The 25,422-nt window shown below is 54.2% G+C and overlaps 7 protein-coding genes across 7 annotated transcripts; 5 read left to right on the plus strand and 2 right to left on the minus strand.

The window, feature by feature from the left end:
* The first annotated feature begins 80 nt into the window (after positions 1–80).
* On the plus strand, positions 81–2,660 carry BO95DRAFT_518986 (putative C6 transcription factor). Its single transcript, XM_025592002.1, has 4 exons — positions 81–494; positions 602–734; positions 807–1,882; positions 1,944–2,660. The coding sequence occupies exons 1-4, from the start codon at positions 377–379 to the stop codon at positions 2,597–2,599; spliced, it is 1,983 nt and encodes a 660-aa protein (XP_025436626.1). The 5' UTR covers positions 81–376; the 3' UTR covers positions 2,600–2,660.
* Positions 2,661–4,853: 2,193 nt separating this feature from the next.
* BO95DRAFT_436973 (uncharacterized protein) lies at positions 4,854–5,600 on the plus strand (the record flags this gene model as incomplete). The annotated part of the gene is made up of 3 exons (XM_025585253.1): positions 4,854–4,936; positions 5,097–5,215; positions 5,338–5,600. The coding sequence occupies 3 exons, from the start codon at positions 4,854–4,856 to the stop codon at positions 5,598–5,600; spliced, it is 465 nt and encodes a 154-aa protein (XP_025436627.1).
* Positions 5,601–6,160: 560 nt separating this feature from the next.
* On the minus strand, positions 6,161–9,045 carry BO95DRAFT_401079 (putative clathrin-coated vesicle protein). The gene is made up of 8 exons (XM_025583858.1): positions 8,956–9,045; positions 8,691–8,820; positions 8,489–8,613; positions 8,154–8,434; positions 7,323–8,098; positions 7,137–7,289; positions 6,693–7,067; positions 6,161–6,616 (listed from the first exon to the last, which is right to left on the minus strand). The coding sequence occupies exons 1-8, from the start codon at positions 8,976–8,978 to the stop codon at positions 6,449–6,451; spliced, it is 2,031 nt and encodes a 676-aa protein (XP_025436628.1). The 5' UTR covers positions 8,979–9,045; the 3' UTR covers positions 6,161–6,448.
* A 319-nt stretch (positions 9,046–9,364) lies between these two features.
* Positions 9,365–16,203, plus strand: hir3 (putative transcriptional corepressor of histone genes (Hir3)). Its single transcript, XM_025581751.1, has 5 exons — positions 9,365–13,839; positions 13,889–14,111; positions 14,167–14,322; positions 14,381–15,576; positions 15,725–16,203. Exons 1-5 carry the CDS (start codon positions 9,551–9,553, stop codon positions 15,882–15,884), a joined length of 6,024 nt encoding a protein of 2,007 aa, XP_025436629.1. The 5' UTR covers positions 9,365–9,550; the 3' UTR covers positions 15,885–16,203.
* A 61-nt stretch (positions 16,204–16,264) lies between these two features.
* On the minus strand, positions 16,265–19,370 carry BO95DRAFT_401085 (kinesin family protein). The gene is made up of 6 exons (XM_025583859.1): positions 18,929–19,370; positions 17,817–18,876; positions 17,634–17,761; positions 17,046–17,576; positions 16,934–16,994; positions 16,265–16,868 (listed from the first exon to the last, which is right to left on the minus strand). Exons 1-6 carry the CDS (start codon positions 19,286–19,288, stop codon positions 16,516–16,518), a joined length of 2,493 nt encoding a protein of 830 aa, XP_025436630.1. The 5' UTR covers positions 19,289–19,370; the 3' UTR covers positions 16,265–16,515.
* Positions 19,371–20,226: 856 nt separating this feature from the next.
* BO95DRAFT_457664 (putative RTA1 domain protein) lies at positions 20,227–21,405 on the plus strand (the record flags this gene model as incomplete). The annotated part of the gene is made up of 4 exons (XM_025588493.1): positions 20,227–20,251; positions 20,305–20,404; positions 20,460–20,609; positions 20,658–21,405. The coding sequence occupies 4 exons, from the start codon at positions 20,227–20,229 to the stop codon at positions 21,403–21,405; spliced, it is 1,023 nt and encodes a 340-aa protein (XP_025436631.1).
* Positions 21,406–21,624: 219 nt separating this feature from the next.
* BO95DRAFT_425471 (putative ubiquitin conjugating enzyme (UbcB)) lies at positions 21,625–22,926 on the plus strand. Its single transcript, XM_025584712.1, has 3 exons — positions 21,625–21,912; positions 21,983–22,099; positions 22,180–22,926. Exons 1-3 carry the CDS (start codon positions 21,886–21,888, stop codon positions 22,498–22,500), a joined length of 465 nt encoding a protein of 154 aa, XP_025436632.1. The 5' UTR covers positions 21,625–21,885; the 3' UTR covers positions 22,501–22,926.
* Positions 22,927–25,422: the final 2,496 nt, after the last annotated feature.

The raw sequence follows: 25,422 nt of genomic DNA on the forward strand, positions 1-25,422 counted from the left end.
TTATCTCCCAAAACAAGAAGAATGGTATTGAGCTATCGTATCATCGACATCCATGGCGGGCAGTAGAACCCAGAAGCCTGGAGCTGAGGTGTTGAGGATCAACAGGGTCGAGTCGAGTGGATTATTGAAGCGGGGTTGACCCGCCATCGTCACCTCCCATTCTTTCCTTTTCCCCACCTCAATTCAAAACGTCTCTCTTCTGCGACCATTCTGCTGATTTTCAGCTCTAGGTTCTAATAGGATTTCTCCCTTCGTTTGTGCCCCTCAATTAAAGGGCAAAGTTAGTGGATCGCTTGTAGATCCTCTTCGCCAAACTGTCTATCCTTGCTGGCTGCATAATGCCGGAGTATCCCCGATCCATCGGCAGTCGAACACCATGAAGCGCTCTTCACATGAAGCCAATCTGGACGAAAGTCCACCCCAGCATAACCGAAGGCCGTCTCTTATCCCTGATGGTCGACCCTCGGCCCCAAGGATCTCCAAAGCTCGCGCGTGTGAGTTCCCCTGGTTGCGATATTTGCTAAGCCCCGCCTTCGATTCCACCCCCTCCTTATGGAATTACGGAAAGCTCTACACGCCAGATACTGAATGAGTACTTCAGGCGCGGAGTGCAAGCGACACAAGATACGCTGTGAGTTCAAAGCAGGAGAAACAAGCTGCACAAAATGCACACGTAGTGGCATAAAATGCACGGTGAACGACTTCTCCCAGAAGTTTGTTGACGATGATGTGATGTGAGTGTCTATCTGGTTTACACTATACTAGCTGTTAATGTACGGTCCATACTTACATCTCGACCCATTTAGGTGGAAGTCGCAAGCTGCAGCCACAATCCGACAGCTGCAGGCGGCTGTCTCACATCTTTTGCGCCAGGGAGGGTTTTCAGAGCTTTCATCGTTTGCTGGCGGCGACAACCAAAGTGGCACCAGCCCTGCCGAGTCTCTGTCTGACTTGCAACCTTCATATGATGGGTCGCCCGCGACCAAACAATCGGCGGAGCCGGGACTGATAATGGATGTTACACGCGAGCCTTCTCAGGAACCGGATCTTCAAGATCGCGAATTAGTGCCAGCGCCCATGCGGAGTCTATACGAAGTCACCAAGCTGCGCAACCTGCGGAATAATCCCATCGAACAACCCAAAGTGACACTCCTGGAGGAGGACTTCATCTCGCGCGGGTTGATCTCACTTCACGAGGCCGAAGAGCTCTTTGCCTACTTCAGCAGGACGATGAACCAGCTGCTCTGGGGTGGAATTATCCTGGTTCATCGTGATCTGACTTCCGTCCGTCGAGCTTCTTCACTTCTCTGCACTGCCGTCCTGACAGTTGCAGCACTTCATATCCCGAACCGTACGGAGACGCTGAACCGATGCTACAACGAGTATGTATCACTTGTGTCCAGCATGTCTCTGACACGGTCTCACACCCTGGATGATATTCGCGCGCTCTGTATTGGGGCGTTCTGGCTGTCGGAGCTGAGCTGGAAGCTGTCAGGCCATGCCGTTCGCATTGCCACCGAACTAGGTCTTCACCAGAGCTACCACAAGATGATGCGCGGTCACAACGACCAGTACGAGCGTGCTCAGCTCTGGTACCTGATGTATGTGTGCGATCACCACTTCAGTATCGCGTACGGACGACCACCCGTGATCCACGAAGATGCCGCTATCAGAAACTACGAGACATTTCTGCAATCGCCGTTGGTCGTACCAGGAGACATCCGGCTCATGGCACAGGTGGCGCTGTTCATGATCCTCACGGAAGCTTACCGGACTTTTGGAAGTGATACCGAGCAACCATTCACCGAGGAAGATTTTGGTCAATTACGAGTCTTCAATGTGGCCATCGACCAATGGCGGCTGCTGTGGCAGCCACGGTCTGGTATGTTCTCGCCTGAATAATAAATTTTCTGCGCTTGCTAACGTATCTACCCCCGGTATAGGCGATAGCCCGTATGTGCGGACCTATCCATCTAAAGGGGTAGTGCTTCACTACCACTTCGCCAAATTCCAGCTGAACTCGCTTTCCCTGCGGGCTCTGTCCCCGTCCAACACCCCCGTCTTCTCGATGGACCGCAAAGAGTCGGCCAACACGGCCATCGCATCCGCCATGGCGTGCTTAAATATGGTGCTAGAAGAACCCGACATTCGCGACGCAATCGTGGGAGTCCCGATCTTCACCCATACGATGATCACGTTCTCCGCCGTGTTTCTACTCAAAGTTGCCATCAACTGGAATTCGGCCTACCTCAGCCTCGACGGCCGCCAGGTCCGACGTCTAGTGGAGCGGGTGATCGAGCTGCTGAACTGTGTCTCCGCGGGCGAGAGACACCTGACGAGGCATATCGCCCGTGGTCTCGGAAAGATGCTGGAGCGGTTTGACTCGTGGGACTCGTGGCACGCGAATGGCACGGCTGTGGCCGACTCCGCGGCCGTCGATGCGAAAGGGAGCAGCGACGTCCCCGGGGGCGCCAACGCCATGGCCCAAGGGTTCCCGCCGCCGGATCTGATATACGATATGGTGGGCACATATGGGTTTGGGTTGGATGAGAACTTACTGGATCCCAGTATGGCGAGTTTTGAGTTTCTGGCTCAATAGATGCGGCTTAGACGAGAGAAACTGTATATAGACATATTGGACTCATCTAGGCGAACCTGATACTACTAGGTACATTGTTACCGTCTCTTCAGCGATAGTCCTCGAGGTTAACAGTTGACCTCACCATAAATTCCCCTTCCCCTCTTTATCTGGCTTGCGAGAAAGATAAATCCCATCGCATTCTCCACACAAGCTGTCGGTCCTGTTCGACAATGAACTTTCGAGCCAACTAGTATCTGGCTAGTGGAAGGTACAGTAGAGCCACCAGATAACCCCTCACACGATGAGATGGAAGCCGTCGGGAGTCTTGATGACTGTTTACATACAGCTACGCTACCTGGTAAGCGAGCGATGACCACTTTCTCTGCACCCAGGAGCACTGTTCCACAGATAAGTAGGAACGAGTAACTAAGGGAAGCAGACGGCGCAGCGCACGACGGCAGACCGGGCAGGGGGATTTTGCGCTTTCACCATGGGAAGAGAATAAGATTGATCACACGGCAGAGTGCCTGGGGGAAAAGTGATAATGAGCTTAGGTAGACTAGCTGGTGATTTCAGGGCAGAGGCTGTGGAGGTGGGAGACCTGCGCGATTTGGCTCGGGAGACTACTAATACTCAAGTACTACTTACTAGTCTAAGGGGCGGGCAGCCGCCCTGGGAGGATTTACCCCTAGCCTCCACACTGTTGGTTCTAGTTAGTGTGTTGTTGTGCGACGGCATTGCTGATGTACTGTACCTCATTTCAATTGATTTCTTTTTTTTTCTGTTCTTTCTGAAGGAATGGTAGTACGGTGGGCTTATGGTTGTTTGCATTTGTTTTTCTAGAGTCTCTTTCGGTGGACGAAGGCATGGAATGTAAATAACCCGAGGCAGCTCAATAGCTGTGTTGCTCAATGGGACTTCAGGGAATTAAACTTACTTAACTTAGGTAGTCTGTGTAAGCTTGCACTAACTAACCTCAGAAAGTCTGTGCTTTTCGCCATCTCCAGCTCCCCAGCAGAGTCGAGTCCGCATTGCGTTAGGTTGGAGTTGGCTGTATGGTAGGTACTATGTATGTAAAATTACCTTATGATTCCCCTGCAGTAACTTAGTCTACCTTCTTCGAGTAAGCTGCGTAATAGCCGGACTTAAGAGTGAGTGAGTGTGACAAGAGGTTGACATCATGAGTTTCGTTTCTTTTCTTGCCACGTCCGGAGAACAAGTTAAGCCCACTGCCAGTAACTTACCGCCCCGGTAAGGTGGATTACAATGGCTGCTATTGCCCCGGAGTATCTGTGCGCCCCCCGCCCCGTCCGGTACTGTCACCCCACTTACCATACGCCATTCACCCGCCATCTTCAGGTCTGTTCAGGTCTGTTTGCACTTCCCCTTCCTTCCTCTTTCTCCTCCCACTCTCTTCCTAAGTCTTCCTCTAGGAAACTCGACCATGATTTCCTCTCATCTCCCACTCATCCATATGCCAACCTTTCTTCAGATCCAGGGGACCTGAAGTCTCTGGGAGTGTTAGCGTTCCATGGCGAGCTGAGAATCAACCGACCAAGCAGCGATTACCGCGGTGATAATCGTCATGTCATTCATGTCATCACTGCGGAGTCACTCACTCTTGCCCAGGAACTTCTAGGCGCACGGCCTCGGCACCGTTAAATCGACGCGCAATGCGACGGGAACGCGAGCCCCAGACCTGGAGCAGAAGTAGCAGCAGCTTTCTTCTTCCTGTTTACTCCGTAGCTGGTGTTGGTTTTCCAGTGCGCGCTTTTCTCGCGCCGCTGCGCTGCTCCTGCTGCTGCTGCTGCTGCTGCTGCTACTGCTTGGAGCTGACGAAGTGCCCCGGGCCGGGCTGACTGACTGACCGAATTAACGCTCACTCATCCATTCCTTCGTCCGGGACTGTCCCCTCACCCAAACTGGATCTCTCCCCCTTCCCTTGGATTGTGAGGAGGCTTGTCCTGGCTGGCTGGCTGGCTGTCCGTTTCCTCTGTTCCCTGCCGGCCGTCCCCTCTCTCTCTGCCCGTTTCCCTCTTATACTTCTCTCACACCCCCAGCTTGCTCTTCCCTCCCCCCCCCCTCTCTCTTCTCCCTCTCCCTACTTTACTCTCACACACTCTCTTTACCTCTTTCATACACCCGTTCGGCCCTTGAGACCTTTCCTTGTCCTTTTTACCATTAACTCTATCTATACCAATTCATCCACTAGTTGTGCAATTGCGCAATTGACTTGTTTTTCTCTTTCTTAATATCCTAATCACTATACATCATGTCTACTCGTAAGAGAAAGCAAGAAGCCGAGGAAGAGGAGGAGCTTCAATCGCTTCCTGAAGACAGCGAGGAAGAAGAAGAGTGAGTATTTTCCTCCCTCATGTCGCATTCGCATTCGTCGCTCTTTCCAACCATGGCGCATGAGCTCCCCCTTCTCTTCGCGCGCTTTCCCAGACCGCCCCATAAAGACAATCGCATCACTGCCAATCACAATTCCTACCAAGCACTAACAAACCAGCAGATATGAAGACTCCGAGGTAGAGCAAAGCGACCTTGGCAGCGAGGAGGAAGAAGAGGAGGAGGAGGAGGAGGAATTTGACGAGGAAGCCGAGGGTGAGGCTGAAGAGCCTGAAGGAGAAGGTATGCTTCATTCTTATCTGCCTCCCTTGCCTATCCTGTCCCTACGGTCCCAGAAAAGGAGCCCGGCATAGTGATACATCTACTGAAAATATGACCATGCGCTAATCTCATATCCTTGACAGCCCCTGCGCCTAAGAAACGAAAGACAGCGCCAGCTCCTCCGGCTGACGAGGAAGAGGAGGAGGAGGAGGTTGCGCAAAACGGCGAAAACGATGCCGAGAACGGCGTTGATGATGAGGAGGAAGAGGAAGAGCTCGCCGACGATGACCTTGAAGAGGAAGATGATACCGCAAAGGAGAGTGGACCCGCCAAGGCGGCCGCGAAGGCCAAAGGAGGTGTCGTTCCCAAGGAGCCTGAGGTGGATATCGAGGGCGATGACGAGTGATCACTGTTCTTGTGCCCCGTGTTATTTGGTCTTCTACCCCAAGGCAGCGATTTCGAATTGATTCTTCCAAGATGTTCGGTGATTCTCAACCCCCGTGGGCTATCATCGTTATCTACTTCGGTTATTCGGTTATTTCAAGATGTTATCATTATCATGCTGGCCAGTGAAGAACTGGCTGGGTAGTTTCAGGGTATCATGGATTTCGCTGGTTGCGATGATAAACTGTTGTTTCGCCTCAGATCTGACCGATCGTAGTAGTACTGTAATCCCGCGCTTGGGATTGCTAGGGAGAGCGGTTGGTAGATAGCCACCACTTGACCGCCTAGCAGAACAATACGCACCTTCTGCTGTCTGGCACAGATCGCCCTCAATACGCTAAGCACGATACCCTCACTGGAAAATCGAACACTCCGAATAGAGCAAACAACAACCCGACAGCAATAGACGTCCGTCTTCCCCGTCCAGCTTAGCAAAAAAGTCCACCCATGACCTCAGAACAGAACTACAATGCATACTCCATCTCCCTCATCCGACCGAACATCAAACTTGAGAACTAATCCGTTCATCTCGACTAGGAATCACATAAGTCATACAGGAAATTGAGTTGTGTGGTGTGGTGTGGTGTGGTGTGGTGTGGTTGATATGAGTTGTATTACTTTCCTCCCTCCCTCCCTGCCTTCCTTCCTCCCTTCCAGCTCGCTACACAGCACCCGCACCGCATCCCCCGCATCCCTTTTCCCTGGAGCACCAACCCCCCGGCCCCCTTGCATCGACCTCCACTACCCGGAAACCATAACAAACCGCAGCCCAGTACGGCGCGGGAAAAATTTAGAAAACATGGAGCTCATCTAACCATCACTGCCACTGCTTCGGAAGGTGGCGCACAGTTGACAGTATTGATGCGTGAGGTCGAGGACGGGCTGCGGGAGGTTGGTGGCCTGGACGATGCTCCGGACCTTGACGGCGCCTTCGTCTTCGATGAGTTTGCGGATGAGGAAGAGGAGTTCGGGAGAGAACTTTTCGTGCGGTGCATTAGCTTATGTTCTGAAGGGGGGGGTAAGGGGTTGGGTGTGATGGTGGGTGAGAGCATACCTCGGAGTACCATCGGTACTGCCAGGCGATCAGACGGATCAACGAGCCCAGCATGCCGCGGGTGTCGTTCTTCTTCTCGTACAGCTTCAGCACGCCGCGCATGGCCTTGGGGGCAAACCGGATGGCCAGGCCGTGCTGGTAGGCCTCGATCGCCTCGTCGAAGTGGTGCAGGCGCTCGGCCAGCTCCCCGAGGATCTCCCACTCCGTGGCCGACTTCTTGTACTCGATCGCCTGCTGCCGGTACTGCGCCATCTCCGTGCGCCAGATGGTGTAGATGCGGAGGTCCTCGTACAGGACCATGAAGAGGTTGTCGAGCCAGCGTTCGCAGAGGCGTTTGTTGCGGAACTGCGTGTACGCGGAGTGGGAGGGGTCGGGCTAGTGGGTAGTTGTCTTAGTATAGTCGAGGAAAAGTATTCTTGAATCGGTGGGAAAGGGAGGACTTACATCTTCATTGCCGGATTTGATCACTTCGGATGCCATTGATTGCTCGGGCTTTTCGATCGAACTTTCCACTTGGTCGTCCTTGAGGCCGTTGGGCGAGCCCTCGTCCTCCTTCTCGGCGTCCTCCGTGTTCGCGTCGTTGTGGTGGTCGTCGTCCTCCTCATCCTCTTGCCCTTCGCCCCCGTTGACCTCCGCGGAGGTGCGCGTGTTGGTGCGCGTGTGCTTGGAGGTAGAATGTTGGCGCTCAACGCGGTATTCCTCCTCCATGACAAACACCTCGCTGCGGATCTTGAGCAGCTGATCCCAGCCGATGGCCGCCGCGACCTTGGTCAGAAGGTTGTAGGCCTTCAGGAAGGTTCCTTGGTAGCTAGCTGCGTGGAGACGGCGCAGGGAGGGGTGGACGTAGTCGGCAGGGTCGCCTTGGCGCGGTTGTCCTTCATCGATCTCCTCCAGCATGCTCTCGGCAAGAATCGGCAGCATGATGCGTGTTGGTTGAGGCATGCGCGGGGTGTCTTTATCTTGGTATGTGAACATGGGGCACGAGTTCAGAGTCAACAACGCCAGGTCCCATTGCTCCAAACCGACGTATACTTCGGCCAGTCGGGCCCAGGTGCTGAATTCACTGGGAGCGGCGGTGACCGCCCGCTTGGCACACTCCAAGGCCATCTCGCCCTCGCCTTTGGACTGGCAGAACGCTGCTTGGCAGTCAAGCAGGGCGTAGTCCATCGGCACATCCTGTAAAGCGTCGAAGATCAGTCTCACCGCTTGCACCTCCTCATCAGCCATGATCAGAACTCGGGCCAGAAGCGACGACACTTCGACGTCTCGTGTGCGCAGCTTCTCAAACAGATTGATGCCCGAGGTGTAGCGTCCCGTGGTTTGTATGTACTTCAAAAGACCCGACGTCAGATGGTTGCTGACAGTGTTCGGCACTTGCGTCTCCGGATCGGAACTCAGCTGTCGGCCTGATTTGACAGTGTCAGCGATGTATCACGGTGGAAAGATAATGAAGAGGCATACCCAGGAAGAACAGTCTCTCCGCGGCGTCCAGGAATTTGTGCTCCATCTCCGTATTCGTCACTGGGTTGAATCGCCGGACTCCCACGATCTTGCGAATTGAATCGCCGCTGCCATCGTCCGCGTAGGTATATGCTCTCAGAATCCCGCAGAGAAAGGTCTCCAACCACAACGCCTCCGTCGCAACTCGCTTGTCGCCCCGCTCATCGATACAGTAGCTTTCCAGACTGCCCGGGATTTTCACTTCCACGCGCATGTCGAGGTGGGAGAAGGCATTGTAACAGCTGCGTAGACATTAGCACACCTAGACTGGCAGATGCTTTGACCGATGGCCGAACCAGTAGATCCCCGAAACCACTTTGTGTGTCTTATCCAGCGGGGAGAAGGTGAGTGTGTTGACATAGGCGGCCAAGCTGGCGGACGACGAGGCATCGACACCGGTGACATGGTGATAGACTCCGGTCTGTGATTGTATCGCCGCGAAGTCAGCTTTTGTTATCTCTGCGCACTCCGACCGGGGTCGATCGACGTCGAACGTACCTGGCGATGAGAGCTGGTCTTAGGTTGTTTGACCAAGTAAACCAAGTCGGGCGGACCTAATTCCCGAAGGTTCTGGAGAGATTCAGTGCGTGCATCGACAGCGGCGTAGATATCCTCCTCCTCGTAGATCCTAAAGACATTCAGGGGGTTGTCAGTGCCAGGTCAACAACGGTGGGCCCAATTGAGCTGTAGATAGCGAGTCCGAGTCGGCAAGAACACGTAAATGGAGGGAGGGGTGGGGGGAGAGAGAGAGGGAATGCCTTACTCAGGCACTGCGGGCGCGACCATGGCGCAAGCACTTGATTGAAAGCACTTGGATTGAGAAGATAAAACTCGGATCCTGGAAGCGATACACCCTTTCAGAGATCAAACGATGGACAAGAAAGATAGCGAGGCGCACAGCGAGGGAGACTGGCTAGGCTTCCAAGTGCAAGTCGTCGTCACGGCCGCGCCCGCCGATCATCAATAGGGAAATAGTACGGAGTACCTCAGGCAACCTTGAATACATAGTCGGATACCTCAGGCAGCCAACTGCCAACCAGGTACCGCCTTTCCCTTTTGGGCACACGCGCGATTTCCATCTAACTAATGGGCGGATGCGTCTCACTCGCGGCCGGCTGGCTCTAGACCCACCCCGCTGGTGCAACAATCACTCCATCAATCATTGCCATCCTCCCTTCTTGGTTTCATTTTCATCTTCACAACTACTTCCGGGGCTTGTTACTCTAGCGCCCTCCCCCCTCTTCGGTCGGAGCTGTGCTGTCTGAGGCCATTGCAACTTCTTGCGATGCGGCCGGTCAGCCTCAAGGCTTATACCGCAGTCCGGGAGCTTTGCGCACCCTGAAAATCACACCGACATCATGTCGAGCTGGGCGGCGCTCAACATCGAGCCCGATGAACTAATCGAGGAAGAGGTCGACGATACGAAGGAAATTCAGATTGAGGAAGCGCTCAAGCTGTACCAAAATGCATTGAAGCTTCATTCCCAGGGCCCGCAGTTCTATGCGCAGGCCGCGGAGGCCTATGATGCCCTGTTAAACTCCGAGATATTCAAGTATCCTGAGTCCATCTCCGACTACAAGCGCGCCAACTTGCAGGATTCCGACCTCCCCATTGACTTCGCTGCAGGCGCCGGAGCTGCAGAGGCGCTGGCGGAGTTCGACATCAATGACTCCACGTCGAGCACTTTGATGCAGACCATTTACCTGGCTTACAAGAACCACGGTCAATTCCTGTTGGACGCTCTACGCGCGGCCTTGGAGGGTCAGGCTACTGATGTGCAGGATGCTGCGGACCTACCGTCCCAGGTCACTGAACAGGCCAGCGCCGCTCTAGCAGCCTTCGCGGAGGCGCTGGAGCGCGATGACTCCGACCTCAATCTCTGGAGACAGAGCGCAAGGCTCTGTAGCACTCTACAGAGCTATCGTCTCACGCGGTACTGCCTGGAGAGCGTCCTGGCAGATGACGAGAATCGTCTGGAGGTGCGCACGGAGCAGCTAGGCTTGGAGGAGACGTTCGCGGAGGAGCGTCTGCGTGAAACTCTGCTGTCGGTGCACGACCGACTCTCCGTGTCTCAGGTTCCCCTCAAGAAGCCGAAAAAGGCCCTTCTGAAATTCCTCAGGAGGCAGGCTGATCCATTCCCTTACCTTCCGGCACTTCCACAGCAAGTCGAGAATCTCCATGCGTCAAGGTCTCACCTTTCCCCACAGAGCTCACGTCATGAAATCAGGCCCGTCGGCCCTACATGGGCTGCGCTAGGAAAAGCTATACTTCAGTCCCTCATTGATGACGAGCTGGGTGTAGCAGAGATCAAACCTGGAACCTCGGTCCGGATATCGCTTCCAGCTCCCAGTCCCGAGCTCAAAAGTACCATAGAAGTTGCCATTCCCGTCTACCATCCACCGGCAGAGGAGACGGACTCACAAAGGCAACAAGCCAGCCGTGCGCCTGCTGAATCCGAGCAGGCTACAGATGGCGCTCCTCGCGTGAAATCAGAAGTTGCTGACGACCATTCCTCCATCGATCAACGCGCAGAGAAGCAGCTCATGGAATCATTAGAGACGCAGTCGTCGGAGCCCCCCGGTCCGAGCACTCAACCAGACAATGCGAACATGGAAGAAGCCAGTGCAAGGCCCCTAACAGGAGGTCGCAAGCGTTCGTCTGCATTTTTCCAACCCGACGATGTCGATAATCTGAGGGCGAAGAGCAGAAGGACACGGCTTCGAGAGTCAACCGCACACGCAGATAGTTCTTCGCAGGCGGTGGACTTGGCTGCTGACTATGCTAAGTTCTATGATGACCGCCTCGAAGGTTATGTGCAGGCGGATGACTCAATGCAGTCAGCTGTCGGCCCCTTGTTGGCCAAGCTCGGCGTCGAAGATCTCAGCGACATCGATGAGCTCAGAAAAGCCGTGCGGGCGATGGTTGTTCGCAAAGAGTCGACTGATATCTCGGCTGACGAGTCCCACGAAGGCCACCATCTGGTCGGGGATTTGCTAGACACACTCCGAAACTGGGATGAAGCAAGATCCCAGGTCACCTACCAGCCCGACAGCCTGTCTACTTTGCAGGATATTCGAGGAATGGGAAACTCCGGGCTGGCTATCTTCCTGGAACACTCGAGAAAGTCGGCCAGGAAGCTGGGGGTGAAACAGGCTCTCGCTGATGACGAGAGGCTTTTCAGACTCACCACGAGCGTGAATGATGAGCTTATGCATGTTCGCGATGCTGCCCTTGCCTGGCTCAAAGCTCTATTAATGCCGAAATTTGCGAAGCATGCGATGGATCATGTTGTGCCACGGAAGTGGCCTGCAATGGAGTCCGCATACACGTCGCTGCAGTGGCCAGACTCACTGAAGGAGACTGTGGTGCAGCTCGTACTGCACCAAGACGAGTTTATTTACGAAAGCATGCACGAACAGCTGCAAAGCCTTGAGACTCAAATTCTCGCAGGTCAAGCTGAATCCACATTTTCATACACGCTTGCGCATTTCTCTGATTTTGAAATGATTCAAACACTTTTTGAACTTCACCTTGACATATACGCGTCAATTAATAATCCTAATAGTGAGGTGGATGGAAGAACGAGGATTCAGCAGCGCGATCGCTTGGGGAGATGGAGCCTCCTCGCACGTACCGCTTTATCACACTTCCTTGACCACAGCCATGTTAGCACAAGCTGCCAGCAGGTCTTTGCCCTGCGACACATATGGGCATCGACTTTTCATTCCAATATGGCCAGTGACATCCAACGAGAGCATGTATTGCTCTGTCTTCAGGAGCTAAAATCACTCTTTGAGCGCTTGAAAGATCCAGTAATTGGCCTTGTGAACAATGCGATCATGCCTGAACTGTCTTCCGAGGCTGTTGATCAAGAGATCTCGAAGCTCAAGTCCATGGACTTCTTCATGAAAATCTTCAACCCGCGCTCAGAGGACCCAGTGGATCTCATTGAGACCATTGAACCTATTCTCGAGCCCGCGTCTTTTCAAATCGAAGGTATCGATGAGGGAAGCGAGCCACTTGAGCCCAATCCTCAAATCACTGAGATGAGTTCTTTCCTGGATCGCGGCGATGCCACGCTGAGACTCTTCCTCTGGCGAAGACTACAGGATGCTTACAAGAAGATTGATTATCCTCCCAAGGTCATTTCTTGCTACTTGCGCAGCATCGAAATCATAATGAAAGAGCTTCAGATCTCATCCGAGTCGGACGAACCCAGTGAGCACCGTCAAATCACCCTCCTTCGGTGGCTCAGATCGCTTGATAGCATCTTGAACAAGACTGTAACAGCCGTGCTTCTGGACGCGGACAAAGCATACGAGTGCTTTGACATGGAACATTTGAAGGCTTCGTTGACTGCAGTGGCCTCTCTGACTAGACTTCTCTACGGGTTCTCATTGTATGAGGACCTACTTCGCGTCGGTGCGACCACAGGTCCAGAAGTCCGCGGCGCGCTATCGAAGTCTCTAGAGAGCCTCAAGGATAGACTGCGCGAGATGCAGGTCCGCTGCTGGATTCTGCAATACACACTTGTAAAGGAAGCTATGTCTCAAGAAAAGGAGGAGTTCGAGACCCCTGCAGAAGATCGAGTGAACTACTTGCGAGCTGTCCATCAATGCCTGGGCATTCGCTTCATGTGCAAACTGTCTCACAAGCAATTCCTGAAACTGATGAGATCTGAGCTCTTCGCTATCGGCGTCAATGATGACACTGAATGGGACATATGTCAGCTCCTGTACGACATCAACGGGATCAAGTGTTCACCCTTGTATGGCGAATTGGACGACCACAAATGCCCAACGGAGAAGCTGGATCGCACCACGGCTATCATCATGGTGAACTTGGTGATGAAACAAGCCCAGCGAATGAGCATCAAGGACTTGTCGAAGTCGGAGTTGAAGTCCACCATCGAGAAGATGCAGCAGGCCATTGGCACTACCAAGTCATCTCCTCCTTTGTCTTACAACAAGCGCATCACAAATGCATATCTGAAGTCTCCAATCAACCCGTTGGCGCTCTTCCGATCCATCCAGGGCGTGACAAGCTTATCCTTGATCCCAGTGCTAACCGAAAGTGCTATGGTCGCTCGGAATGGCTGGTACTTCCTCCTTGGGTATGCGGCTTTGACCAGGTTTCGGTCGCAGAAGCGCTTGAGCCCACTCCCGACAACTGATCTTGATGATGCCGTCATGTGCTTCCGACAAGACATTGAGCACGGAACGGCGCGATGGGAGACCTGGTACAGGTTGGCGCAGACATACGATTCGAAGTTGGAAGAAGATATCACCTGGACAGCTGACAGAATCAACAACAACCGGGCGGAGCTGGTAACATGGCAGCGCTATTCTATTCATTGCTATGCCATGGCCATTTCGACGGCCATGGGAAACTCGGATCCAACATCAGAGACCCGCGAGATGCTCGCGGACCTGTTCACAGATTTCGGAATTCGCCTTTACTCGTCCTCTAGGGAACCACTGTCTATGGGCGCATTTAGTCTCGCAGACTTCACACGGCATTTCAGCAACGAGGAAAGCCAAAGCATGTATGAAGGCCGACCTTTCAAGGAGATGAAGCTATACTCCGTGTGGAATCTCGCCAGCTACCTTCTCAAGCGGGCTCTAGTCGACAAGCCCAAGAACTGGATGTGCGTGTTTATGGTTCTGTTCGACCTACAAAAGACTAACCGCATGCAGGACTCATTACATGCTAAGCAAGTGTCTCTGGAAGATGTTCAGCTGTGATGATTCCGTAAGAGGGCCATTCAAGCAGCTCGATCTAGACACTTTGTTGGACTCCCTACTCGATGCGATTGACGCTCTGCCGCAACGAAGGGATTCGCGGTCGGAACCGATATTCGAACCTCACTACAAGCTTGTGACTGTAGTGCACAAGTTGGTTCGTCGCGGAGCCTTGGAGGTATGGACACTATGTGCCCGACACGCTCTCATCAGGTGCTTACATTATCCTACAGCCCGCCGACGCCAGCAAGACGCTCCTCGCTACACCCTGGGCTCGCAAGGTGCAGCCGCCGGAAGACAAGGCTTCTTGGAAGCGCTACATCTCCGAAGTACTTCGCAACCTGAAGAATGCCGACAAATCGAACTGGCACCATCGCATGGCGTACCGAGTATGTTTGAATGCTTCGAGTCCATGCATACCTGATGATTCCGCTGACCTCTCCTTAGGCTGCACGAATCCTCTACGAAGACGACGAAGACTCCATTGAAGCTGCGTCCGCCGCCAAGAACGAGCTCACCCAGCAAATTGTCACCAAGACCATGACCATCCAAGTCTGGAAACCGGAACACGAGCGTCCCGGGCGTCACTTCGTCTACACCACACGATACGCCTACTTCTTCGTCTCTCTCCTGGACCAGCTCGACGACCGCGCCAACCTGGACCAACTTCTCCGCCGTGTGCGCAAGAAGCAAGGCGACTTTCTCAACCACGCTAAACTCTGGGAGGACATGTGCCTCACCTACGCGGGGCTGATCCGGCGTGCCGCGCACATCGACGAAGGACACGAGGAGAGTGTCTTCAAGCCCATCGGCTGGGAGGAGTTCGTCGCCAACACGGCGCGCCTCGAGAGCCTGACCGACCTAGCGCCGGGCAGCGAATCCCTGCTGGAACTCATCCGCGACGCCATCGAGCTCAAGAAACTCAACAACAACCTAATGAAAGTCGCCCTGCTGGAGGACCTGATCGCGGACGTCTACTCCCGCCTGTACCAGATCAACATGCCGCAGGTCCTCGAACAAGCCCACGAAGAGGCCAAAGAACGGCTCAAGGTCGACCCCACGGTCCCCGGCGGTGCCGCAGCAGGCGGCGGCGGCGGCATGGGCATGATCAACAGCGACGGCGCCGCCGACACCACCACCAACACCCCGACGCCGCCCACTTCCGCCCCGGCCTCGGAAGCCCCCGCCCCACGCGGCCGCACCAAAGGCATCGCCCGCCGAGACATCCAGAAGCGCTCCGAAGCCATCGTCCACCGCAAAGTCCCACCCCGTCTACCCACCACATCCGCTGCCACCACCACCACCTCCACCTCTGCCGCTGCCCCAAGCACCGCCGCAACAGCATCAGCAGGAGGAGGAGGAGGACCAGGAAGCCGCAAGGCCTCTACCACGACAGCCACCGACCCTACCACCACCACAACCACCACCGCGGCGCTCAATCCCCAAACTCTTCCCGCCACCGAATCCACCTCCGCAGGCCCATCACTCCTGGAGAGCAAGACCGCCGGCCGCCTGGCCGAGGACCTGGACCTGGCCTCGGGCCAGCAGAGCGACACCATCCCCGCCAGTCTGCACGATAGCGCCGACGACGAGAGCGAGCTCAGCGAGATGGACGACGAGAAGCTGTCCAAGCTCACCACGGAGCGGAAGTTGTTGTTCCCGAACCTCCGGGATGGGTCGCTCGATCCTGAGTCGGAGCTGGAGGGGCTGGCCAGTGGGGCGGATGGGGAGGATGTGGATGTGGAGTTGGGTGATGGGGAGGGTGAGGAGGAGGGTGAGGAGGAGGAGGAGGAGGAAGAAGATGATGATGAAAGGGAAGGGGAAGAGGGCGATACTATGGTTGAGGATGTTGATGTTGATGTTGATGATGAGGGTGAGGGTGAGGGTGAAGGTGAAGGTGACGAAGGGAATGTGGATATGGAAGGGGGTGAGGAGGAAGAGGAAGAGGTAGAGGGGGGGGAAGAGGAAGGCGAGGAAGAAGAGGAAGAAGAGGAGGGGGAGGAGGAGGAAGTTGGTGGCGAGGATGATGATGAGGGTGATGTCGAAGGCGATGGGGAGGATGAGCCCCTGGGCGACGCGGAAGGGAACGAGACCGCCGATGAAGTGGACGCGGCCGCGGACGCTGGTCAGCTCGAGATTGCGGGCACGGACGATGATGAGGGCATGACTGAGGCAGAGCCTTGAGCCAGCCCTTGACCCAGAAATTCTATTGTTCCTTGTGGGGTCAGCCTCGATTCCCACAATTTGTATCATTACAATTCCTCTTCATTTTGTTCAGCTAAGGACAAACCAAGGTCGGCGTTACCGGGAAGAGCTGCTGGGTCACGAGATGTCTGTGCAAGTAATGAATGTACTTTGTACTGTGCCATAGAATTTAAGAACATGAATAGCAACAGGGATGGAAGTAAAGTTCCAGTAATTTGCCCACAAACGCCAACATTCCAGACGGATATCATAAACCACAAGCAGGAAAACTAGTTCAACCCCGACGCAAACAAACAAGAATCCCACCAAAGGGTCAATCATTCAGATTAGTACAAGTAGTCATCACGGACAGAGGAAGCTCATCCCGCGAAGCAGCCTTAGTAAATGTCCTCCTCCGGAGCCAAGTCCCATTTCCTGGTGGCCATCTTGCGATGTTTCTTGCCAGGAGACGAAAGCTGCTGCGGGGCCGGCGAGAACATACTGTCGGCCAGTTTCAGCTGGTCCATGCGCTTCAAGGCATTCTCGACATCGCTCTCCCGGCCAAGGATGTTGGAGTTGCGGGAGGGCTCGAGCGTCGTGGTGGTCGTGGTGGTCTTGGCTCGGATCTTCTTGGTGGGCGATCGGCAAGTGAGCTCGCGCTCCAGCGCGGCGACCTTCTTGCGCAGCTGCTCGTTCTCAAACTCGAGCTCCTCCATGCGCTCATTGTTGGTTGTGTCGGGGTCTTCGTAGACTGGAAGGATAATTAGTTTCGTCGATGTTGCAGGAGAGCACGAGCAAGAAGAGGCAGGTACTTACTCTGGAAGCCCCGCGAAAACAACTCAAGCTTCTTATCCAAGTGCTCTTCGTTATGGCCAGTCTGCTTGAAGTTAGAGTCAAAATCGCACAGTTCGCAGAAGAGGAGGCTAACCTGCTCGTCCCAAGCGTTCTGCCACCGGCGTCTCTCTTCTTCCATCCTCTCGTCCATCTCGTTCCAACATTCCTCACGCACGTCTTGCTCGATGGTGAGACACATCTCTTCGCTTGCTTTCAATCTCATGGCCAAGTCCGTTCTCACGATCTCTTCCTCGGCGAGTCTCACTGAAAGGTTCTCATTCTCGGCTCGGAGTCGCTCGATCTCAGCTGCTGCCTTCTCCAATTCTTCGGCCGCGACTGAATTCGTCGACTCACGTCCGCCAATAGAGCCATGACGAGATTCGAGAGTGCTGGACAAGATGGACTCTGTGGCCGACGGGGCTCGGGGCACAGCAACTTCGCGTGCCAAAGCGGAGTAGCGGAGTATTTGCGAGGTGGCATTGTAGTCTCCCCATGGGTTAGCCGTCACAATCATGATGGCTTTCTGCGGGTGGCGGAACTGGCCAAAAGCCTGACCAGGCGACGGGAAAGAGTTCGAAAAGAGCAGCTCTGTGAGCTTGCACTGCCTAAATGGGACCATAGTCGCCTTTTTGAGTCAGAAAAACTGGCGAAGACAAGAGAAGAGCTTCTTCGTGTGGCATACCTTGTTGCCTTCCTGAATATCGCTTTGCATCTGTAGACATTGTCCGAGGTACATCAAGCTCTCGTTAATCTTGCCTGCCTCCGCAAGGGTAGATCCTGCCGTCTTCGCAGTTCTTGCGCGCTCGGACCCTGATGCTTGATTAGCACATTTGGTATGTCGAGGCAGAGGCTGAGCTGAAAATACCGGCTAAATCGGCCACTGTGAGTGTGTTTCCCATCCATGTCTCTTCGCCGGTTCTCTTGTTGCGCATTCGTCTTTTGACCTCCAGACAGAAGAACCCATGACTGCGGGAACTGACGCTATTGGCCCCGGTGCCTGCAACCTTTCGCTCAGTAAGTCCAACCTCCAAAACCGACAAAGCTTCTTCGTAAGTGCAGCATGCGATCTTACGCAGGCCCGCAACGACCTTCCTGTCAGGCGATCCCTCCGTCGACTTGAAGAATAGCGGTCTGCGGCGGTCCTTCTGCCCACCTCCCGGGCGAGTCATTGTGCTTCCTTGACCAGGGACGATAGCCGGTGAAAGAAGGTCAAAGATACGATCGTTGTACACTTCATACATCGAAACCAGAACCACGTATTCCGAGTGTGGGTTCAGCTCCATCGTAAGATGGCTCACGTCGGGCGATCGGGGGAGGGCGCCAGTGCGCAAGGGCATTTGACGACGGGGAAAGATGAGCGCTGGCATGGGTTCCTTTGAAGCAAGAGAGGGTGAGTTAGCACAACATGTTTTGTAGCGATTCCAACGTCCGTGTGGGGTTGTCAAATGGGATCCTAGCTGCTTCCGATCCGGCGTCTTGCTACCGTACCGAATGAAGAGGGGATTCGGCAGACCAGGGGTGGGGGAACCGCCAAGGGCTGGCTTTGAGTTTATCCGCGGGCCATACGCAGCGGGCAATTGACAGCTTGTAGGGACCAGCACTCGAGACCTTGGGGTGGGTTGCAATATAGGCTGGGGGAAAGGGCTCCGTACCGCCATGGGGGTTTGCGCTCGTCCGGCACTCATTGGGGTCTGAGCTCTGGGACTCCTGCTACGATCGACCGATTCACCGTATACAGCTTCGAGGAACGTCTGCGCACTAAAGATCTGGGCTTCAGAGGCATCGGCGGCGGCGACAGAGGACAAGAGAAGGGGGCTGATAAAGTTGTCGAGGGGTCTGATCGTCGAAGCGAGGGACCGGAAGATCACATCCAAGCTCATCTGGGTGATACCTCGCTGCGTCTTGGAGCCCAGAATGGTATGACTCTGCGGATTCTCATTAGCATTCCCGCCTACAACCACGGCTAGACTAGCAGACCTTTCCACTACCCGTGACGCCCAGCGTCGCGACCAGGCCATCGCGTCCTTCCGACAAAACACCTTTTATCAAGTTCTCCAGTCCCGTGCCCTCGAAGACGCCCAGCTGACAGGCGGACTCGTCGAAGACTTGTGTAAACCCGAACTTCTCGACGGCGCGCTTCCGGGAGTCGCTGAGAGGGTGTAAAGTGATATGCGTAGGCGGGGCATCCTGGTGGTTGTTTTCAGTGGTGTATACCTGCTCTGGAGTCTCGATGGTCAAACAACGCTCAGCCTGTTCCTCTTCGTGCTGGGACATAGGAGGCCGCAGGCGAAGGTACACCTGGAACAGGGAGGTGGGGGGCGATTTTGTCGAAGCCATGTTTGCTGCTGGTGGGTAGTACACGCCTGCTCACATCCAAACTAAGGGTCTAGATACAGTGCATGAGAGTTGGGTAGATGACGATTGGAGAGGGTCACGTTAGCCTGGAGGAGAGGCGCTGTGCCCAGTGTTGATGGGTCTTATCCGAATCGGGATATTTTCGTCGTCCCGGCAACGCCTTCCGCATGGGGAAAATCTGGGGTTAAGCCACCATCATGTTTACTAGGTATACTCTGTAGATTACTCCGTACTCAGTCTTCCAATATCTTTTATCGATACCCCACGGAGCTCTCTCTAGTCAATGTCAGCCTTGAGTCAACCTTCACAGCCACCATGCACTATCAATGACTGTCCCTGCGAGGCTGACTTCGTGGAGCCAATCACAACGAGCACAGCCTTGCTCGTATTCGCTTGCTGTCGGCGAGGATGCCAAGCCAAGTCTCGAGGATGGGTCTCAGGGTCTCAGGGTCCATCCATCATCATCACCAGAGACAAAGACCTGGATCCAACAAGGCTAAATTCAAACCAGGGGAGGACTTGGAGAAGGCATGATGCTCCTGGCCATTCAGGACCGCTGGTGTGCACCATGGAGGGAGACTTGGGGCTTATCCCATGAATGATCAACTCAGTTGACGATCGGGCAACAACTCTACAGCTCAGCCCTCAAACTGATCGTTTAAGGTTGGATGTTTAAGTCAGAGGCACATCTGGAGCCTCCCATAGGGCCGTGGCTGATTACTGAATTGAGGTTGCTCGTTTTCGCTAATGGGGCTCTGCCACACGCTGGACATATATATTTCGTGGACCGGGACATAGCAAGAGCATTTAATTGTTTAGCAAATACGCTTCACTCATCATCGAAGCATCTTAGCAATAGTCGTCATCGTCGTCGTCGTCGTCTAATTTGATTTGGCTTTTTCTTTACCTACTATACCGTGATGCTGGACAGAAGATCGCCGTACCGTACGCACCTTAGTCCAGGCCTGAATGTGAGATCCAGTACTAACGTCCAACAGAGGAGGATAGCTACTGGTATTATGCTCCCAACAAGGGTGCTCCTATCACTTTCGCCATCTGGTTCACTATCTCTGGAATCTGGCACATCTATCAATGCATGTATGCAGCTCCCATGGAGACCCTCATCCTTTCCCGCTACTGACGACGACTGCAGAAAGTATAAGTCCTGGAAAGTGACCGGGATCTTGCCCTGGTCGGCACTGCTCTTCACAGGCGGCTTTGTGCTACGGGCTGTTGCCGCCTGGGGTCACTGGGATAACCTGGTGATCTACATTGTCAGCACGGTTCTTCTACTCGCTGGCCCGTAAGTAGCGCTCTCGCCGAAGAAGACCTACGACTAACAGATCTCGAGACCGGTCTACGAAGCAGCCAACTACCTGATCCTCGGGCGAATCCTTTACTACATCCCCTACCACTCACCAATCCATCCGGGACGGGTCTTCACAACATTTCTTGCGATGAGCATGGTCATCGAGGTGCTCACTGGGAACGGTGGTGCGCTGGTGGCCAACGTCGAGAACCCACAGCGCAAGCAAGACATCGGCAAAGGGCTGCTCAAAGCGTCCCTGATCTTGCAGCTCGTGCTGATGGCAGGGTTCCTTGCTCTGACCTTGAGGTTCCACTATAACTGTCGGCGCGGTGGGGTCTTGAATCGCAAGTTGAAGCACGCCTTATGTGTGTTGTACTGCAGCTGCGGGCTGATCACCGTGCGGACGATCTATCGGACGGTGGAGTACTTCACTGCGGCCAGCCTGAACGTGTCCGACATCAAGGACATCAGTCCTGTTCTCAAGGACGAGTGGTTCTTCTGGGTGTTTGAGGCGACTGTGATGTATGTTAACACCGCGATGCTGAACATCTTCCATCCGATGCGGTGGCTTCCACGCTCCAACAAGACCTACCTTGCGAGGGATGGGTTCACTGAGCTGGAAGGACCGGGGTATTGTGACAATCGCCCATTTCTCCTCACCCTCTTTGATCCTTTTGACTTGGTTGGGTTGTGCAAGAATGGAGGAAGACAGAAGAGGTTCTGGGAGGACGAGGCAGCCAGGAATTTTGATCACAACACCAGCTCCAAGGAAGGGCACGTTGCTGTGTAGATTGGGGGTGAGGGCTGGGTTGTCTTAGCGCATTTCGTTCTTGTTTAGCACAGAGACTATAATGATACTAGTGTTTAGATTCCAGAGTTGCATGGTGCGAGAGTAGACCTGCAGTGTTGGGTAGACTTGTAGTGTTTGGAGTTCGTTGTAGCTGACTGAAATGACTGACGTCTTCCACTCCGGCGGATCTTCCGCCCCGCCTGCCCCGCCCCGCCATCTCAGGAAAGGAGCTGCTTTGGGTTCCAGTTCCAGTCCAGCTCCAGCTCCAGCTCCAGCTCCAGATCCCATCGAACCAACCAGGCCAGCCTCCATTTGTCTCTGCTGTTATCTTCAACCATCGCTCGTTCTGCAACTGCATCAGAATTAGACTCCATCCCCCCGCTCATCAACAGCCATCAATCTCTCGACCGACTCTTCCACCTCACAACCCCGCTTTACCTCTCTCTCCCCACCACACACACACCCAACACTGCAATCAAGATGGGCAGCCAAAAGCGGATAGCCAAGGTAAACACTGCACTGCGCATCCCATCCTCCATACCCTCTCACCCTTAGACCCCCACTAACAATCCAAAAGGAACTCGCCGAACTCACCGAATCCGCCCCCGAAGGCATAACCGTCAAGCTAGCCGACGAATCCAACCTCTACATCTGGAACGTCTACATGGAGGGACCCGAGAATTCGCCTTACCAGGTAAGCAGGCCCCAACCCTGACCATACCCTACCCCCTCCCAAAAAAAAACCCCCACTAACCCCCCCTACCTTGTCACCAGAACGGAACCTTCCACCTCACCCTCACCCTCCCAACCGAATACCCCTTCAAGCCGCCGACGGTCTCCTTCCGGACGAAAATCTACCACCCCAACGTCACCAACGACGACAAGGGGAGCATGTGCCTGGGGATGCTGCGGGCGGACGAGTGGAAGCCCAGCTCGCGCCTGGCGGCCGTGCTGCAGTTCGCGCGCCAGCTGCTGGCCGAGCCCATGCCGGACGACGCCGTCGAGGGCCGCATCGCCGAGCAGTTCAAGGGGGATTTCGCCCGGTACGAGGAGGTCGCGCGCGAGTGGACGCGGAAGTATGCTGTGCGGGGGTAGGGCGGGTTGGTGTACATACTTTGTCGATATGTTGGGATGGGGATATGTGTGGATCGGTGGTAGATTACTTTTAATATAAATATTTGTTTTCTTTTTTGCTTTTTTGCTCGCTGTCGGGGGTCGGGGGTTTGATGGGGCTTCGTTCTTATACCGCGCAGGTTGTTGCGGTTTGTTTGCGTTCATGTGTTTGTATTGTCGGTTGCATTGTTGTTGTTCAATAGATGCTTGCCTGGGGTTGATTTGGTCGGTAACGTGTGGTATGCCTGCCTGGTGTCTGAGGTTGCTTGGCTTGTGACGAGCAAGATTCTGGTGGATTGTATTTTGAGCTCTACTAGATGCTTTCTATCCGGATGTGGCAAGATTAGTTCAAGGCTCTGGACGTATTGCGCGATCCTCTACAGGTTACTGACCAGTTGATTCCGTCAGGGCCCATAACTACTGAGGATAGGCGTTTACGGAAGGTTAACATCCGGGCCAAGTAGCTACTCTACTACCCGTTTCTATAGAAGCATAATCACCGAAAATGGAGTATCAGACAAATCGGCGTGCACACTGAGAATTTTTCAGTCATATCCTCTCAGTCAGTCTAGCAATACCACAGATGAGCTCGATTGTCCTTGAAGCTAAAGCCGCTGATGCAGGCATCACGATAGGCAGCGCACAGATGGTCGCTCAAAGCAGCACAAAGCAACCATGCGTCTGACCCTATCTTAACTCAGTCAATCCCACCGTGGTCCAGCCAAACTTCTCCAACCCAAAACTTCTACTGTCTTGTTCGTGGGCATCAAACCCCTGCACGAGATCTGGTTAATGTCGTCCCCCGGCGAAGATTACGGTAAATCAACTTCAAGATCGAATCGACTAATCTTCAAGCCCCCTTTCCAGGCTAGTAGCGCCAGGATACTAGGCACAGGACACTCCTCTTCTGTCACTTATCATGATGATGTTAGACCAACCATTCCAAGCCTCCATGTGCAGGATGCAGCAGGCCTGAAACATAAATATGAGCGAGGCAGCAGATGCTGGGGGTCGATTGACGCGGAGAAAGCACAGGCCTGAGGTTGAGGGCTCGCTTCGTAGCAGGGGCGCTTGTTGGGAAATGGCAATGTAGTGCACAGCCTTGGACACTGTCTCTCTTCGTCAATGCGCATCAGAGTATCGTGGTGCCCTCAGTTTGCAGACTGAGCAATAACCGAAGTTACCGCTAGATCTTCAGGTCGCATGGCTGAGCCAATGTTGCATGGTGGTCAATGCGCGCTTGACGATATATTGGGATAGATTCTCGACTGCAATTGAGCTGGACTGAGAAGTTGCCGGTGGCCTGCAAGTCGTCACGAACGATGACGCAGTGCTAAAAACGTGGTCGGTGGCCCGGGGAAATCGATGTTGCCCGGAGATTGAATGCTAATCTCAATTAATCCGGGCGACAAGATTGTCCTAATGGACACCAAATCGGATTAGGCGCCCAGCTCGGCGCCAGCGAGATGAGGGATCGGGCTCGACTATATTTAAATGGACGGCCGACACGTTCGTCATCGCCAGGACCCACCATATGGCCGCATTGTCCGGATTCGGCGGGCGCCAGGGCTTGACACTATTGCCATGATTAGTGGGATCAGGGATCAACAACCGCGCGGTGGATGGTGGCCGTGAACGTGTCGGCGCCTTTCGTGGTTGACAGTAGCCTTGTCCCTGGGACGGGCAACAGTGAGGCTACTTTGACGCCATTCGCTGCTCAATTCGGAGTGGTGCTGCTGGTAGTAATGCAGAAAATTCTTCAGGCAAGGGTCTAGGCCGAAGCATCTCGGGGCTTTTACTTATAGAAACAGTAGAGATGGAGGCTCATTGAATAAACGAACGGGAAGCGAGGCCAGTGATCCATGGAACGGTTATTAGCCGGGCACAAGTGGAGATGAAGTCAAGACTCAAGCGGGACAGTTTTGGCGTTTTCTTTTCAAGGTTATTGAAGAAGACACCTGTGGCCTGCCGTTGATAACGTCAATGGGAGGAAAGCGGGCCCGGCGAGGAAGTTCTTGATGAGTTCATCTTGTTCTTGGTTCGTTCTGACTTGGCGACTAGAATCCCTGAAGCGGAACTAGTCCGGCCTTAGGTAGGAAGGGCGTCAACCTCAGCTCCTCAGGCTCCTCAGGCTCAGGTACGGCCGCAAGTGGAGACTTCATCACGGGACGATCGTCCAATTGCTGACGCGCCCCCACCTGACTCAGGAACAATAGAATGTCGCATCAATCACCTGAATCCCTTAAGATACTCCGAAGGGTCCGATGCCATGGTAGGATGGTGCAAGATGCACTGCAGACTTATCAAGTATTCTCGCTAGAGGCTCATCTTCATTTCCGCAGATGACCTCTTTTTAAGTCAATCAACAAAAGTCCAAAGCCAAAGCCAAAGCCAAAGCCAAAGCCAAAGCCAAAGCCACTCCGGGAGTGACCCGTCAGTTCCTGCGGTCGACAGACGGCAGGCTGGGCGAGCCACGGCGAACTTTGAAGCTTCCGCGAGTGGGTGGGCGCAAAGGGGAGACGGCCGGAGTCTGACTGAAACCAAGGCGTCTCCACCGGGTACGAACCATACCAACGGTAATTTCGGTAATGTTGCCAGTTTCTTCATCTGCCAGCAGCCAAAGAGGTCATCCCAGGTCATCAGAGGTCATCAGAGGTCATCAGAGGTCATCAAACAAAACCGGTTTCTGTTTTGGGGGGGGGCATCATCAGATCTGTCTGTCCATGACAGAACAACCAACACCATTGAGATTGTTAGCATCGGATCTGTAATCGGGTCGGATCCTTCCTAACTTTCTCCGGGGGCGCGGCAGTGCACACTAACCATGCAGCCTGCCTGCAGCAGCTGCAGGTCAGTCTGTGACTGAGTGACCTGTCAGCAGGGGCAATTGATATAATATGATAG

Source organism: Aspergillus brunneoviolaceus, assembly GCF_003184695.1.
Source record: "Aspergillus brunneoviolaceus CBS 621.78 unplaced genomic scaffold BO95scaffold_110, whole genome shotgun sequence".
Classification (NCBI taxonomy): Eukaryota; Fungi; Ascomycota; class Eurotiomycetes; order Eurotiales; family Aspergillaceae; genus Aspergillus; species Aspergillus brunneoviolaceus.

Bases quoted from the DNA above. Each gene is read 5' to 3' on its own strand.
- BO95DRAFT_401079 (XM_025583858.1), bottom strand. From the start codon at position 8,978: ATGGTCGCGCCCGCAGTGCCTGA. The intron at 8,821-8,955 runs GTAAGGCATTCC...GAATGTCTTTAG, and splicing joins GTCGCGCCCGCAGTGCCTGA to GATCTACGAGGAGGAGGATA. The intron at 6,617-6,692 runs GTATGCTCTCAC...CCGCACGAAAAG, and splicing joins AGTACCGATGGTACTCCGAG to TTCTCTCCCGAACTCCTCTT.
- BO95DRAFT_425471 (XM_025584712.1), top strand. From the start codon at position 21,886: ATGGGCAGCCAAAAGCGGATAGCCAAG. The intron at 21,913-21,982 runs GTAAACACTGCA...ACAATCCAAAAG, and splicing joins GCCAAAAGCGGATAGCCAAG to GAACTCGCCGAACTCACCGA. The intron at 22,100-22,179 runs GTAAGCAGGCCC...CCTTGTCACCAG, and splicing joins CCGAGAATTCGCCTTACCAG to AACGGAACCTTCCACCTCAC.
- hir3 (XM_025581751.1), top strand. From the start codon at position 9,551: ATGTCGAGCTGGGCGGCGCTCAACATCGAGCCCGATGAACTAATCGAG. The intron at 14,112-14,166 runs GTATGGACACTA...ATTATCCTACAG, and splicing joins TTCGTCGCGGAGCCTTGGAG to CCCGCCGACGCCAGCAAGAC. The intron at 15,577-15,724 runs GCGGAAGTTGTT...GAGGAGGAGGAG, and splicing joins CTGTCCAAGCTCACCACGGA to GAGGAAGAAGATGATGATGA.
- BO95DRAFT_401085 (XM_025583859.1), bottom strand. From the start codon at position 19,288: ATGGCTTCGACAAAATCGCCCCCCACCTCCCTGTTCCAGGTGTACCTT. The intron at 16,995-17,045 runs GTTAGCCTCCTC...AACTTCAAGCAG, and splicing joins AGAACGCTTGGGACGAGCAG to ACTGGCCATAACGAAGAGCA. The intron at 16,869-16,933 runs GTAAGTACCTGC...TTATCCTTCCAG, and splicing joins GTTTTCGCGGGGCTTCCAGA to TCTACGAAGACCCCGACACA.
- BO95DRAFT_518986 (XM_025592002.1), top strand. From the start codon at position 377: ATGAAGCGCTCTTCACATGAAGCCAATCTGGACGAAAGTCCACCCCAG. The intron at 495-601 runs GTGAGTTCCCCT...TGAGTACTTCAG, and splicing joins GATCTCCAAAGCTCGCGCGT to GCGCGGAGTGCAAGCGACAC. The intron at 1,883-1,943 runs GTATGTTCTCGC...CCCCCGGTATAG, and splicing joins GCTGTGGCAGCCACGGTCTG to GCGATAGCCCGTATGTGCGG.